The sequence below is a fragment of the Anoplopoma fimbria genome, chromosome 12 (assembly GCF_027596085.1).
Source record: "Anoplopoma fimbria isolate UVic2021 breed Golden Eagle Sablefish chromosome 12, Afim_UVic_2022, whole genome shotgun sequence".
NCBI classification, from domain to species: domain Eukaryota; kingdom Metazoa; phylum Chordata; class Actinopteri; order Perciformes; family Anoplopomatidae; genus Anoplopoma; species Anoplopoma fimbria.
This window is the reverse complement of record NC_072460.1, coordinates 8,622,355-8,638,583: the sequence shown is the minus strand read 5'-3', so window position 1 is coordinate 8,638,583 and position 16,229 is coordinate 8,622,355. Positions and strand designations below refer to the sequence as shown.

Sequence of the window (16,229 nt, the reverse complement as noted above, 5' to 3'; positions counted from 1 at the left end):
AAGCACAGTGCTGATGGAGGCAATAACGCATGTCACAGCAGAATGTAGACATATGTTGTGTGTGACAAATAAATCTTCAAAATGTAATAAGGCAACAATGTTTTCAATGACTAGATTTAAATATTCCACAACTGGGTAATAATGTGTTAAGCAAAACACATTCTGTCATGGTGCACATCAGTTCCAGCAATAAAAAAGAAAATAGATATTATCCCTTCAGTATCATTTCTTTTTATTTATTTCAATGTGCCAGTGTAAAGTGTACCACTAAATACTGAGACCATCTGCATCCAGCATGGCTACATTTCCGCTATGAAGGTGAAGTAACACAGGGTGAAAATAAAGAATTTACCTGAACCTGGCAATTCTTCCACAATACTATTACAACCCCTGTATTTTCATAACCTTTCCATCTAGTACACCAAAACTTGTGTGAATCAAAGCAAATCATTTCACAAAAGTCATGAATTTAAAAAAAACAACTTTATTCTCTAAAATTATTTATTCCCTTCTATTTTAGTAAAAGTACAACATTAACCTCAAAATATTCTGACTTTCTTTTCTAGTCGTTTAATAAAAAAAAAAAGATATTTAAAAAATGGTTCATAATCGGGATATTTATATTACAACTTTATAATACAACAAAAGTAAGCACATAATTATAAAAGAGCATGTTAAGGTGCCTGTCTTTAAATTAAGCACATTTATCTGCAAATGTATCACTGTAATAGATTTAAACCTGGACACTGGACAAAAGTGACGCAATTTCTAAAGTAACTGAGTTCATAAATTTTCACGAATTGGTCGTATAAACAATGAGGTTTCAATACACAACATTCCATTGTTTCGCTGTTAACATGGAAATGTTTGTTCATATTACCCAAAGCGCTGATATTTATAGTGGTCAATGATTGTTGGTCCCTGTGTCAGTGCTTCAGTCAGTCAGTGTTCATCACAGGTTTAAAGAGCAACTCCAACCAGGTGAAACCTTTAGCAGGATGTTGAATAGGAACTGTCTAAATACATTCCATCCATAATGTTCCACATCACTGGAGGTAGCTGCTGACTCAGGTATTGGTAGGCTTCACAAGTAATGTTAGCTTTAATGTTAGCCTGCTAACATGTGCTTTCAGTGTTCACCTGTCACAACCCAACTGCTGACATTAAGTGGCCAGTCAGGACAGTCATGTGACATGCTCGTCTGTCATTGGCTGAGAGTCAGAGGGAGTTGCCACACCAGCAGTGTGTTTTCTTTGGAGACTGAGCAGGGGCCTGGTGAGGACATCTGTCCTATCCTGCGGTGTCCTCTTCCACCGGAGAAGATGGCTGTTGAGGTGACTTTGTTGCGCCTGGCCTCCCCCTCCTTCCCCCGATCCACGGGCTGCCCCCTCACCCAAACATCAGGGTCCTCGCTCACTTCGTAGATGGAGCAGTCCTCCGGGCAGTGCTCCAGGGAGTCTGGGGGGGGCCTGTGGGTCCCCTGTTCGGGCTGGGCTGACAGCAGCTTCCCCGGCAGCTGGCAGGTGGAGTGGAGGCGATACTGCAGCAAGAGACGCTTGGGCTTCTCCCCCCTTGGAGGAGGAGCTTCTGAGTCCTGCGGGAGGCTGCTCTGCTCCCACCTCTGCCCCTCCTCATCTCCTCCCCCATCACCTTTACCTCCCTCTGGTTCTCTGTTGGCACCCTCCTCGCTGCCGTTGAAGACGGAGTCCCGTCTGAGCAAGTTGGAGGCCAGGGTGCTGGAGGTGGACACCAGGAAGTCCACCGGACCGCAGTGGGCATTCACAGACGTCATCCCCTTACCTGAGGGTAAGACAGTTCTAAATGAATCCACGGTGTCTCACATGGCGATGACAAGAATAAATGATGTGTATCAACAAGAGAAATATCAGGGTTAGGTTAATATTTTCCAGCTGACCACCGTCAGCCCAACGACCAGAGATTGCTGATATTCTAGCAGGTGAGTGTGTATATGTGTGTTTGTGTGTGTCTGAAAAAGTAGTTCAAGGGGACATTTAGTTAAAATGGAAAGGTTTACAAAGCAATTTTTTTAGGAACAATGTATATACTGATACAAAAATGCCAAGTGGACAAATCTCGTTTCAAAACGAGATACGAGAGTGAATCTGGAGGAGGAGCCAACTCTGAATGTTGTGTTTACAATCTGACAAATCCTACTCATTGTGCTTTAAATATCAAAATCCTCTCTGAGAGAGACGAAGTATTAAGGAAACAAATCCAGAGAATGTATCTCAGTGCACACACAAAATGTTGCCTTTTTTCAATCCAATGAACTTTTGGGAGCTTTAATCTAGTGTCAAGATACTAATAAATGTCCTATAACTAGTTATATAATGTTATTAGTTTTCAGTAGTTGGCAAAGGGCAAATGTTAACATGTCAATAACCGACGGCCGGTCAGCCTGATCCTGATGCATCGCACTTTCAAGTACCCACCCACGTCTTTACAGAATGAAAAAGTATATAGAGCGAGAAAGTCCACGGGACAGATGAAAAGGGAGGTGAGTGAGTCAAGAAAACACAGGACTTTTGTTGTGTTGGTTTCCCACGCAAAACAAAAAGTACCTGTTGACATCTTGTCACTTGAGTTATTAGTGTGATTAGTCCTGTGAGTCACGTAAGTTATTGGTGACGTGACTCATTAGTCAGTCAAGTTAACGTCAACCAGGCTCTTCTAAACAACCAAAGTAGATTTGTTGCTTGTATCCATCTTCCTATGAAAACAGACGTTTACTTTGAAAAGACACTATTCAAAAAAATGAGTGGGACAAACACACCCTACCTGATGTAGGTCCAAAACTAGAGGGTAGTGGTGTAACGGACCCCCCCTCGTGGTTCAGCAGGCATGTGAACCGCGGATTAACTACACAGTTTAATGTTAACCATCACAGTGTGAAATTATTTTCGATTTTAAGTAAAATATGCGATTAGGACATAATTTATGCTTTTATATATTTGCCGATCCCTGATAATGTTATTCTTGCAAAATAAATATAGTTCCTGATTCAGTCGTTACACTGGCTGCTGTGACAGTTTAGCTCCCCATTTGGAGGTGTTTTACTAACTACATGTCATGACTTCATGCTTCAGAGATGTATACAAACAACATGCTGCCATCAGGGGAGCTACTGTACTCAGCACTGACCTGTGATCTTGGGGATGCCCTCCAGCGTGGGCACAGGGAAGGTGATGATGATGCCTTGGCTGGTCCCCACCCATAAGAGGCCCTGGCAGATCAGCAAGCTGGAGACACACACCTGACCTGGTGTACAAAGAGACATTCAACCTTTAACATGACCACCATTACTACTGCCACAACAGGAATACAGTCCATGTTCACAGCGGTCTTCTTACTGATTTATAAGTGGGAGACAAGGACATCTGGTGGGTGCAAAGTAACAAAAAATGATTACACTGACTATTGAAATCAATACAAATCATCTCAAATCAGACTACTCCTCGTTCACTGCCTGAATTAACCTTTATATACATTTTGGCTATTGGTGACATCACTTAGGACTCAGCTGCTGAGCTGCTCAGCAAATAGCACTTTATATAAATAGCCTTTATTAGCTTTAGATTTCAAATGATGTTCAGTAAACGTTTGTGTGGAAGTGTGTGATCTGAGCATGGCACTTTATTCTCTGTATTTCCATCTGGTCTGGCCTTGCCTGGTGTCAGATGGGCGGTGCGGGTGGAGATGTTGACTTCCTGTAGTGGTTCCAGGGTCTCGGTGTGAAACAGGTGAATGGAGGAGCCCTGGTTGAAGGCCATCCAAACCCCCCCGCCTGAACGAATCATGTGGCTAACACTGCAGCCTGGATCAGAGTGGGCTGTGAAGCTCTAAAGTACAGGGAGGCAGAGAGAGGGTCACAGTCTGCAGGTCATCTGTCAGCAGCAGCACACGCTCAAATATCACATATGGGTTCTGTGGAATACTTTTTGGGAAAACATTTTTTGTGAGCACATGAATTATATTTGGTAGAAGGAAAAAAGAAAGGAAAAAATGTTTGTTTGCCATTATCAATATAAGTGTACAGTTAAAACCTCAGTCACTCACTACATACTCATGTTGGTCCTCAGTCCCATCACTATGAGAACAATAGGTTACTAGGGAAGCAGGGGGGATGTAAAGTAAATGGAGATTTAAGAACAGGCTTAAGTCTTTCCTCTTTGATAACTCTTATAGTTAGGGATGGCTCAGGATTATAGTTAGGGCTGGCTCAGGTTTAGAGTTAGGGCTGGCTCAGGTTTAGAGCTAGGGCTGTCTCAGGTTTAGAGTTAGGGCTGGCTCATGTTTAGGGCTGTCTCAGGTTTAGAGCTAGGGGTCTCTGGTTTGCAAATGTTTAGGTTTAGTTAGTTAGGGCTGGCTCAGGTTTATAGTTAGGGCTGGCTCAGGTTTAGAGTTAGGGCTGGCTCATGTTTGGCTCAGGTTTAGAGGTTTAGAGTTAGGGCTGGCTCAGGTTTAGAGTTAGGGCTGGCTCAGGTTTAGAGTTAGGGCTGTCTCAGGTTTAGAGTTAGGCTGTCTAGGGGCTAGGGGCTCAGGTTTAGAGCTAGGGCTGGCTCAGGTTTAGAGTTAGGGCTGGCTCATGTTTATAGTTAGGGCTGGCTCAGGTTTAGAGTTAGGGCTGGCTCAGGTTTAGAGTTAGGGCTGTCTCAGGTTTAGAGTTAGGGCTGGCTCAGGTTTAGAGTTAGGGCTGAGTTAGGGCTGGCTCAGGTTTAGAGTTAGGGCTTAGTTTATAGTTAGGGCTGGCATGTTTCAGGTTTAGAGTTAGGGCTCAGGTTTCAGGGGGCTTTAGAGTTAGGGCTGGCTCAGGGTTATAGTTAGGGCTGTCTCAGGTTTAGAGTTAGGGCTGTCTCAGGTTTAGAGCTAGGGCTGTCTCAGGTTTAGAGTTAGGGCTGTCTCAGGTTTAGGTTTAGAGTTAGGGCTGCTCAGGTTTAGAGTTAGGCTCAGGTTTAGAGTTAGGGCTGTCTCAGGTTTAGAGCTAGGGCTGTCTCAGGTTTAGAGTTAGGGCTGTCTCAGGTTTAGAGTTAGGGCTGTCTCAGGTTTAGAGTTAGGGTCTCAGGTTTAGTTAGGGCTGGCTCAGGTTTAGAGCTAGGGCTGTCTCAGGTTTAGAGTTAGGGCTGTCTCAGGTTTAGAGTTAGGGCTGTCTCAGGTTTAGAGCTAGGGCTGTCTCAGGTTTAGAGCTAGGGCTGTCTCAGGTTTAGAGCTAGGGCTGTCTCAGGTTTAGAGTTAGGGAGATCTCAGGGTTATAGTTGGGACTGGCTCAGGTTTAGAGTTAGGGAGATCTCAGGGTTATAGTTGGGACTGGCTCAGGTTTATAGTTAGGAATGGATCAGGGTTGCCTTGGTCCAGCCCCTAGATATGCTGTTATAGATCCAGACTGTCGAGGGACTTCCTAGGATACACTGAGCTCATTTCTCCTCCTCTTTATCTCTGTCTGTAAGAGTTCATGTCCAATAATGCACATTACTGACTTTCCTTGCTACCCCAATGCTGTTAGAGATCGTGCTGCTGGCAAAGCTTTGCCCCCTCCAGCCTATTTATTTGAGAGTTCATCTTGCATAGTAAATGGTTAAAAAGGTATTCAAAGTATTACTTTGGCTCATTCCTGTATTACCAGGGGGTTTATGCATGTCGCTCCCTCTTTTGGCTTGGTAAACTGCTTGGCTAATCCAGGGAGCCTTTTAAGAGCGGAGACACCAGCGCCAATAGAAATGTATTTCTATATGTTGCAATAAATAGATAAAAATATATGACGTGTGTTCCTGACTGAATTATTAGTAGTTGTAATTTTTCCATCATTATTCTGGGTCATATTATTCTCGGTCCTGGGACAGAGGATGTCGTATGTGTTCAGATTGTAAAGCCCTCTGAGGCCAATTTGTGATTTTGGGCTAAACCAAATAAATTGAATTGAATTGAGAAATCAGAAGCACACAATGGCAACATGTAACTCCTTTTACAACTGTGTTCATCTTTTTGAAATTCTGTTGGTAAATTAGTCTGTTCTTTATTAGCTCATCTAGCTCATCTCATTAGCATGAAATCTTGAAAACAAGTGGCCAGATTCCCATTAAATATGATCTAATTCATTGTACTGCATTGTAGAAAAAGGCTTAATGGTGCAACATCATAGATCTTTTTGATTGCCTCTCAATGGCTCTCAACATGTCGACGGCGATCAGGCAGCTCATTGTTGATAATAATACCAGGGAGGTGACAAAATCAACTAGACTTAACGCCAATGGTTGTTTTCCTCCACCAACCAGTCAAGTTTTAGTTAACATCCATGTCAGTCCAAATATGTCTTCACTCCATCATTTTATCCTATCAAATGACCTCACAAACTGTGACCTCACAAAAAAACATGTTTAGTCATAAGTCAAGATAAATGTAGTTATCTTGACTTATGACTAAACATGTTTTTTGTGAGGTCACAGTGACATTGACCTTTGACCTCCAAAATCTAATTCGTTCATCCATGAATGTGGATGTTTGTGCCAAATTTGAAGCAAATACCTCCAGGTATTACTGAGACATTGCGTTAATGACAAATGTTCAACAAGTGGTTGACGGACAGAAACGTCTCCAACAGAGTTAAATAAGAACATCCATGCATAGGGCAGGGTCTCTGTAGATACAGACACCAACACACAGTTCTACTGGATCAGAAGAGATGATGGAGAGGATTATTTTTGTATCAGTATATACATTGTTTTTTTTATGAAAATCCTACTCATTGTGCCTTTAAGCTAAATCCTTTTTCAGCTGCTGTGAACAATGAGGACAGCAGTCCTGCCCTGTAAGCCAGCAGAGATGACTTTCTGGGGTTAGACGTTTTTTGATTCCTTACCAACATCATTCCATATACACCATCTCTTGACTGGAGTGGCATTTGACTACATGTGAAACAGTGGGATGCTCTTTAAAATCGGCCAAAATTACCCAAAATGGCCTATCTAAGTAAATCACACGCCATATAACTTATTTTAGCCCAGGTTACTCATTAAAACTCATTTTAACTTCCTCAAAAATAACAACACCAACCCTTTTGAATTCCCATATTTGATACAACTGTCCACCTGTTGCTGATACCTGTGTGTGGAGGCTGGTTCCTTGGATGACAGTGACTTGGTTGCCACAGCTGGCCCATACAGCGTCTTCAAGGGTCAGCAGACTGCAGACCGGCTCAGAGCCCAGCGACACCAGCCTGCACGAGTTCACGTCCCACAGTCTCTCTGAGGGGAAGAGGGGTCCATGGTTTAGTACCCACTACTGCACTGTAATACAGTGAACGTGGACCACAGTCCCTTCACTCTGAAAAGCAAACTAGCATGACGCCAGTGATGGAATTGTTCAGTGAGAACTCACCGCTGGCCCTTCTGTGGTAAACAGCCACTTTGCCATCGGCCAGTCCAGCGAAGAGGAAAGACAGCGAGTGTTTGAGGCAGAGGACAGGACAGCTGTTGGGGTTCACCAAGGTCAACAGGCACTGAACAGCTGTGTCCACGCTGCTGTACACACCGATGCTGAGAAGACAAGGAGACACGTTACATTGAAAGGTCAAATTCTACACATCACATCAAATGGAAGACATGTTTAAAGGAAAAGTTCAACACTTTGGGAAATTGGTTGAGACTGAGACAAACCTCATGTGTAAGGTACCATCAAGTACAGAGCTGGAGTCAGGATGTGGTTAGCCTAGCTTAGCATAAAGACTGGAAGCAGGGGGGAAAAGCTATCCTAGCTCTTTCCAAAGTTCAAAATTACACCTACCAACCAGCTTTTTAAGTTCACTTAGGAACGTGTTGTATTTGGTCTGTTAGATGTGTTCACAGCCGACTGACTGGACCAGATGAAAGGTCATCAGTCTGTCTCTGAGCTGGTGGAAATGACTGACCTGCCGTCCTGCAGGCCAACACAGATGATGTTTCCTATCTTGGCTGCAGACTGGGCCTTCTTAGCCTCCCTCTCCTCTGTGCTGGGACACGGCTCCTTCACATACTCCAGACAGAGGACCGGGGCCCTCAGCGGGACGGTCTTGACCAGGCGAGGAGTGGCTCGGTTCAGGGAATAGATGTCCACTTGGCCATGGTTTAAGGTGCTTCCTCCACCGGCAACCTGAACTCCATTAGAGACGAAAATGACAATGATAATAAGAAAATAATACATACATAAATAAAAGTTTGTCTCCCCAAGAATGAATTAAACTTCATGAATAAATGTAATGACAATTGCTTTAAATAAAAAGTTAACAAACTATTGATAACGTGTTATTTGGTATCCAATATGAGTATAACACAATATATGAGAGAATATTGGCCAAGGGTAAGAAGGAAGATTGAGATGGCCAACCGGTATGTTATTATGAGAATAAATTTGAGAATAAACTTTGAAGAAATGACTCAAAGATGATGGGAAAGAAAGTGCATGAATATATATATATAAACCCACACAGCCGATGAATATTCATGTCATACACTGAAAGAATGTTCTGTTTTATCGGTTGGACAGAGGCCTCCTTCATTTGATTATTCAACATTCACACTACAGTTGAAATGTGAAAAAAGAGAAATACTTTGTTATGAAAATTCAATTCAACTAAAAATGTACATAGACCATGCCTTGTACTACACTTGAAATACAGTACTTGGTCTTTGTTAACACCAAAGGGAGGAAACTAGTGAGCTGTGCTAAACTGATGATCAATCTAAACCATAGCTGCAAACATTATGGAAAAGGTTAGACTGTTTACAGCCTTTAAACATGATACAGCTTTACAGTAACCTTAACAACAGATCTGAAATCAGCTGTTGTTTTGTCCCCCAGTGAGACAGCAGAGGCATCACAGAGCAACGACAACAATTGTAGTTTAGCTTTGGTCTACATGGACAGCTTTATATATGCACTGTATAATAGTATTTATGGACACACTGTGCAGCTCTTTAAGCTTTCCTCAGTGTTGTGTATCTGCTCCCCAAAGGGTGACAACCTCAGATCCCCTCCCACCGTACTCACCCAGAGGTAACCCTGTGGTAAAGACGTACTGGCAATGCAGAACCCAAGCAGGCTGGACTGAGACGGACTGTGAAGAGCTGCCTCCAGCTGCACAGACAGACAGAGACATGCTTCATTTACTGAAGGACTCCTGGACTCCATCAAGTTCTTCCTCACACTTGTTCAGTAAGAGGCGTTAAAAATGCTTTGGCACCAGATGGACAGCTTTTTCATGTGTCATAACTTTCGAAATAAAAAAATCACTGCACAGCTTCCAAGAAAATGGGTCAAAGAGATGAAGAGTCTGAAGAGGATCCAACCCATGTAAGAGCATTATGGAACATACTGAATATTAATATATGCTAAATATACTACGGTTATCTGCTGTGTAACAACCAAAAATATTTACTGATAAATACATATATATATAGAACCAAAACAAACATACCAGCTAAAATTAAAAATCGAATTAATTACTAAATACACAAATAAACTCGTAGCAATACAAAAACAAATACTATTAAAAATATAGTAAAAGCTGAAATGAGCACATGAATAAATTATTAAAAATGTAATAATCTTTTTTAGTAATTAATCAGAAAGAAATAGATCTACATTTACTCTTTTCTATACTCTATATTTCTGTCTGTATCTTAATGAGGTAGACTGTACTAACATTACAGAAATATATGAAAATGAATACATTTGCATATTGTTTACATATAATTCATACCATTATTTGCGCCTTGAGTGATTATCAACATGTATTTATTCGAATATTTCTGTATCTATTTCAAGACAGGGACAACCACCCACATAATCACACAGGTTTGGAAAGGATCACGGCCAAAACAGACGCTGATGAGCCAGAAAAAAAGAAAAACATTTTGGAAGAGGATTTTCAAGATTTGTGATGCTCTCAATTTCATCATCTTCTTATGCCTTTTCACAGTTTGTTTTCCTAAAATTCATTTCTACGTTGAAATGCTGCAGCCTCCTCTGTGTGATGTAAATATCATTTCTACGCAGCCATATGTTTACTTATGAAACACAACCAGAATACATGGCTGCTTATCAGTGAGCTAAAAACACAACCAGGTCTGTTTTATATAAATATATGCTGTATATATATATCATTCTTTTTGTATATTTGTATCAATAGCCAGCAGCAGCTCTCACCTTCAGTGTGCGGATTTTGGAGGAGAAGACAGGAAGTTTGCAGGTTAACAGTGGGAAACTAAACGTAGGTTTTGTCTTCACGTCTTCTTCAGCACATTCCCACCCTGGAGTGTTTTCTTGACCTGAAACACACACACACACACACACACACACACACACACACACACACACACACACACACACACACACACACACACACACACACACACACACACACAAACACACACACATAGGCTTTTACAAAATAGTTGTGTCTTATAACTCTACTATTTATTGCGTTGGGTGATGATCAGAACTTAATTTAGTTGAAAAGTCACAGGTGTCAATCAAAAGTCGTGATAATAGCATGGCTGTTACAGGATACCAATCATTAAGAATCAGATTGTGATACAATTGTGGTATTGTTATCTGATATTTTTTAACATAACCATATAACCATGAACAAATATTGGGATCACTTATGAAAGATCACTTTGTACAGAGCATATATAGAACAGATGTTTTCAAACTAAAAGGGAAAAAAGAAACCTTCCAAACCACACAATTACAAACAAAGATCATCACAAACGACTTTTCAATATCATATTGAATTGCATGCAAGTGGATCAACTTCAGTGTTCATCTAGTTGCAACAACATCTGGCACCTAGCCCGGTGATACAGACGGAGATAGTTTTAGTGTCCTACAGTCTCAATGCTGTATGTACACTAAGTCTACAAGTGTTGGTAAATCACAGACATTGTTGTCGGTCATCTGAACCTGTGAGAATCTGTCATGTCACACACCTACACGCGCACACACACGCACACACACACACACACACACACACACACACACACACACACACACACACACACACACACACACACACACACACACACACACACACACAGTGCTGAACTCACTGTGAGCTATCTTGGCAAGGTGAAGCCGGTTCACCCAGAAGATCTTACTGAGGGGGCTGGGAGTGTTGAAGACAACAAAGATGCTCACTGGACGACCAGACCTGGTAACAAAACACACAGTGGACATGAAAGCACATCAATATGCAAAATCCTATGCAATCCAAGTTAACACACCTGGACCTGAACCTAACTACAGCTGAACCTCCCTGTCGCTGCTCTAAGCCTGTCCCACATCAACCTCCTGACACTCACTTGTCAGGTTTGCCTGGTACGGACAGACGCAGGCGACACTTGTTGGCATTCTGGATCTCCTCCTCCTTCAGACGCATGAGCCTCTGCAGAGCCAGACACCAGTCCTCAGACACTGTGGTGTTTAGATTCTGGAAAAGGAAGGATGGACCCGTTAGATTTTCTTTTACTTTATAAACTTTCTCGGAGAAAGATGTATTTTTATATGTTTTAATCAAGTATTTCATTTATATATCCCTGAAGTTAAGTTACTAATGCTTCAGAGCGGGAAGAAAAGAGAGCAAGAGAATAACCACAAAATACAAAGTTATAACATAAAAGTCTAAAGAAAAGAAATGTGTTTGAAGATGTGCACTGATTAGTTAACAAAAAGCGTTTGGTACCTGGTAGGTTCCGTGGAGCGTGCCCACCAGCAGTGAGACCTCCTCCACCACAGCCAGGTCATGCTGCAGCTCCTCCAGCTCCTGGTACAGTCTGGGAGGACCCAGGAACACTTTACCTGAAACACAGGGAGGCACCTTCAGGCTAAACACCTAAACATAAAACTAACTGCCAAATCAGCACCCATGTGACAAAAGAAAATCTCTCTATATATATACCACTGTGTGGTGGGTGTGAGGCTGTGTATGTACCAGAGGTGCTGGACGTGGAGCTGTGGCGTCTAGCTGTGATGACATTGTCTCTTCTTTGCTGACTGTCCTGTCCCACCTCTACCACCTGAGTCTGCAGCAGGGGGGCACACCACTTCACCGTGTACTTAGGACCAACAGGAACCAGGCTGTTGATGTCAGGGGGACCCCTGGTGGACAAACAAGTTCTAAATGTTTACTACGTGGCAGCTACTCGGTGCAGGAGCTGTCTCATCAGTCCAAATCACAGCACCCCCACTCGCCATGACATCATCAGGGTTTTGTTCGTCAACAGAGCTGAAACCTGGTAGCTCCTTGAGAACAGACTCACTGCACCTAGAGGTTGTTAGTCAAGAAACTCCTCTCACGCTTCAGCATGACGATTGATTGCTTACCGCTCCAAAACCAGCAATGTGAAAATGTAATTACCACAAAATAGCATGTAACTAATCAACTGTAACAGAGATTCCAGGAGAGATTGTGGAGCTAAAGCAGCAGCTTCAGGGTCTACAGTAGGGGTGACTTACTTCAGGTTAACATTGGAACAGATCAGGGTGTCATTGAGGAGGAAGACCTTCCGCTCTTTCGACTTCAGAACTTGACCTTGATCACTACAAACAATCTCAGTGAGCAGTTCACACTGAATCAGCTGCCTCTGATCCGAGTTCAGCAGCTGGAAGCACAAAGCAGTTCATTGAAAAAGTAGATCCTAACCTACACTCTCAGTATCAGTCACTATTAGAACCAGTAAATTAACTTTTTCTGGAGCCGTCTTGGAATGAAAGCTGAATGCTACTGCTGGTCCGACCCAAGTACATTCCGTACTTAATGATCTTCAAAATGACCAGATGACATTAAGACAAAGGTTCGCTGATGAATGCAGCTGTCTGGACGTTGATTAGTTTGGAATTCAAAAGCTTTCTGTGGCTTTGTCCTCTACCAGGTATCTCAATGACTACCAGCCAGTTTGGATAGTCATGGTCCCCAGAGGCTGTTTATTGAGGATCTTCACTCGCCTATCCTCTGGCACCGTCATAAAGCCAAAATAAATCAACTGAATACAAGACACATTCAAATTTAAGGGGATAGTTTGTGTTTTGTTGTATGAGGTACTTCTTCATACTCAGTGTATATAACCTAGAGTAGATGGCAGTCGGCACACCCCGTTTGGAGAAACGGCTGGACATGAGAGCAGCAGCAAACATATTCTAGAACCGTACGCAGTATTAGAATATTTTCACTGCTTTATCTTCCCGTCAGTCAGCCCTCTCTGATGGGGAACTGATCTGAAAGAGAAAGTTATCTATAATCTCTTCAAAGCTAATAGACTCCGTTGACAAAAACAGTATTTGTTTCACTCTCACTTCAGTTCCATGTCAGAAAATATTCTAAATAAAGCGTACACTTAAACCGATACTGTTTTTTTTAGGTGTCTTAAATACATCACAGCTTTATATTACTTTGCTCCCATGCTGCTTCTACTGTCTGTTTCTCTAAACTCCATCTACTGAAGTAATACACTGGCTATGAAGAAGTGGCTCATACAACCACACAAACTAGCCCTTTAATAGACATACTGTCATTCTATTCATTGGACAGATTGACTCTCTGACACCAAGAGGAGATGCTGAATAGTGTAGTGTGCTTTATGAGTCAAAATACTAGGACTATCTCAGTTCACAAGACACCAACTCATAGGTTGAATGAATAGCTCATGCATGTGTGTTACGATGCACGGTGTGTCACCTTGCTGAGGTTGCGGTCCCCCACACTGTGTGCTAACTGCTGGATCTCAGCCTCCTGATCAGTCAGACGCTTCTGTTCGTTGAGCTTCTCGGCCAGAGTCTCCAGCTCAGTTAGAGCCAGCTGCAGGGGCAGCCGGTCAGTGTGGGTCTTTGGAGTGTTCTTCAACATGTCCTGATGCAACACAACAACAACAACAACAATGCCACAATGTCTTAACCAAGAGTGGGGGGGGTCAGGTCCTTTCACTTCAAGAGAAACCAGTGAGCTTAAGTAAAGAACAATTGATCTAATAATCATCATCACAATATTCTTAAGCCAATACAGTCTCTCATCTTAAACAATCAATGTGTATCGACATCTAATATATCAACATTCTGATGCTTTTCTTCAGCTGTTCATCAGTAGTGATCTGATCTCATCTGATGAACATATTTTGAACAGTTGTATGATATATTGCAAGGAATTTTCCTCCGCTCTGTTACGTTTAAGTACAACAGGATAAGAGAATAATCATGCTTGTCTTTTTTTTTTTTTTTGATAGCAGGTGTTTAGAGGGGGAATTTTGAGACCTTTTTTCCATCTGCCCACAATGCACTGCAGCAGACGCAAGAGTGATTGCATTTCACTTCCTCTTGTCAGAAACTCCAACACAGAGTTTCAGCAAAAATTCAGGCCTTGAAATGAAACCAAATACTGTACTTGGCTGCACACCACATGCTGCACCGTTCTGAGAGATTTACTACTCCTGTTTACTACTCCCAACAGTGTGATCGGTGTTAACGGTATGATCGTTGTTAACGGTGTGATCAGTGTTAAAGGTGTGATCAGTGTTAAAGGTGTGATCAGTGTTAAAGGTGTGATCAGTGTTAACGGTGTGATCAGTGTTAAAGGTGTGATCAGTGTTAACGTGTGATCTGTGTTAACGGTGTGATCAGTGTTAACCAGTGTTAAAGGTGTGATCAGTGTTAACGTGTGATCTGTGTTAACGGTGTGATCAGTGTTAACGTGTGATCTGTGTTAACGGTGTGAGGTGTGACCAGTGTTAACGGTGTGATCAGTGTTAACGTGTGATCTGTGTTAACAGTGTGATCAGTGTTAAAGGTGTGACCAGTGTTAAAGGTGTGACCAGTGTTAAAGGTATGACCAGTGTTAAAGGTGTGATCAGTGTTAAAGGTGTGATCAGTGTTAAAGGTGTGATCATAGTTAAAGGTGTGATCAGTGTTTAAGGTGTGATCAGTGTTTAAGGTGTGATCAGTGTTAAAGGTGTGATCAGTGTTAAAGGTGTGATCAGTGTTAAAGGTGTGATCATAGTTAAAGGTGTGATCAGTGTTTAAGGTGTGATCATAGTTAAAGGTGTGATCATAGTTAAAGGTGTGATCAGTGTTAAAGGTGTGATCAGTGTTAAAGGTGTGATCAGTGTTTAAGGTGTGACCAGTGTTAAAGGTGTGACCAGTGTTAAAGGTATGACCAGTGTTAAAGGTGTGACCAGTGTTAAAGGTATGACCAGTGTTAAAGGTGTGATCATAGTTAAAGGTGTGATCATAGTTAAAGGTGTGATCAGTAGTTAAAGGTGTGATCAGTGTTAAAGGTGTGATCAGTGTTAAAGGTGTGATCAGTGTTAAAGGTGTGATCAGTGTTTAAGGTGTGATCAGTGTTAACGTGTGATCTGTGTTAACGGTGTGATCAGTGTTTAAGGTGTGATCAGTGTTTAAGGTGTGATCAGTGTTAACGGTGTGATCAGTGTTAACGTGTGATCTGTGTTAACGGTGTGATCAGTGTTTAAGGTGTGACCAGTGTGTCGGTCACTCACCTGCAGCAGCAGAATGAACTGAGGAAAGCGTTGGATGGGTTTGACCATCAGGCCGTACAGAGTGATTCTGTCTGGACTGGACCCCTGCTTCTTCTGAAAGTCACATGGAGAGTAGAGTATTAGTGTTCTCTGCTTTAATAATGGTAAATTAAAATATGAACCATGTGGAGTGTAACAAAACAAGGGGTGCATCATTAAATGTGAGATAGATGTGTACTCCTTTCATGGGATAACATGCTGTTCAGAACTTGTGGTGTTGCAGCTTTCTGGAGAACCGCTCATTCAAACTACTTCATATTTACAATGTGCTTTTGGGTATTGTGTAATACAGCTGCCATCACATAAAGTAGTTGCGTCACACACCCAAGTTGCAGCCACTGACTTTGGTGAATCCAAACTAATCCTTTAATAGTCACACAAAACACAAACTAACTTTGTGTAGGCAGCAGTAGGCCAGCTACTCCTGTGTTCTGTCAGGTCAAATAATTGTTTTTGTTAAAGGAGTTTTGTGGCTTTGAAGAGAGAATAGCGAACGGCTTCAGTTCCCCATCAGAAATATGAGGTGAAAATATCCTAAATATAAAGTACACTTAGACAGATACTGATTCTTGTCTCAAAAACATCACAGCAGTACATTCATTGGCTCCCATCTACTGTAGTAATACACTGAGTAGGGAGAATAAGCTTATTCAA

General features: G+C 42.1%; 1 protein-coding gene across 1 annotated transcript in view; it reads right to left on the bottom strand.

Annotated features, from left to right (window-relative positions):
• Positions 1 to 250: 250 nt before the first annotated feature.
• Positions 251 to 16,229, bottom strand: part of LOC129099642 (rho guanine nucleotide exchange factor 10-like protein) — a 35,857-nt gene continuing 19,878 nt past the window's right edge. Inside the window, exons 14-28 of the mRNA XM_054608954.1 lie at positions 15,537 to 15,629; positions 13,727 to 13,897; positions 12,508 to 12,653; positions 11,984 to 12,150; positions 11,735 to 11,850; positions 11,355 to 11,482; positions 11,103 to 11,203; positions 10,198 to 10,319; positions 9,040 to 9,126; positions 7,922 to 8,142; positions 7,393 to 7,550; positions 7,117 to 7,259; positions 3,689 to 3,860; positions 3,163 to 3,279; positions 251 to 1,800 (exon numbers count right to left, since the gene is read on the bottom strand). Coding sequence (XP_054464929.1) covers positions 1,205 to 1,800; positions 3,163 to 3,279; positions 3,689 to 3,860; positions 7,117 to 7,259; positions 7,393 to 7,550; positions 7,922 to 8,142; positions 9,040 to 9,126; positions 10,198 to 10,319; positions 11,103 to 11,203; positions 11,355 to 11,482; positions 11,735 to 11,850; positions 11,984 to 12,150; positions 12,508 to 12,653; positions 13,727 to 13,897; positions 15,537 to 15,629 — 2,538 coding nt within the window. The 3' untranslated portion in view covers positions 251 to 1,204. The remainder of the gene's footprint in view (positions 1,801 to 3,162; positions 3,280 to 3,688; positions 3,861 to 7,116; positions 7,260 to 7,392; positions 7,551 to 7,921; positions 8,143 to 9,039; positions 9,127 to 10,197; positions 10,320 to 11,102; positions 11,204 to 11,354; positions 11,483 to 11,734; positions 11,851 to 11,983; positions 12,151 to 12,507; positions 12,654 to 13,726; positions 13,898 to 15,536; positions 15,630 to 16,229) is intronic.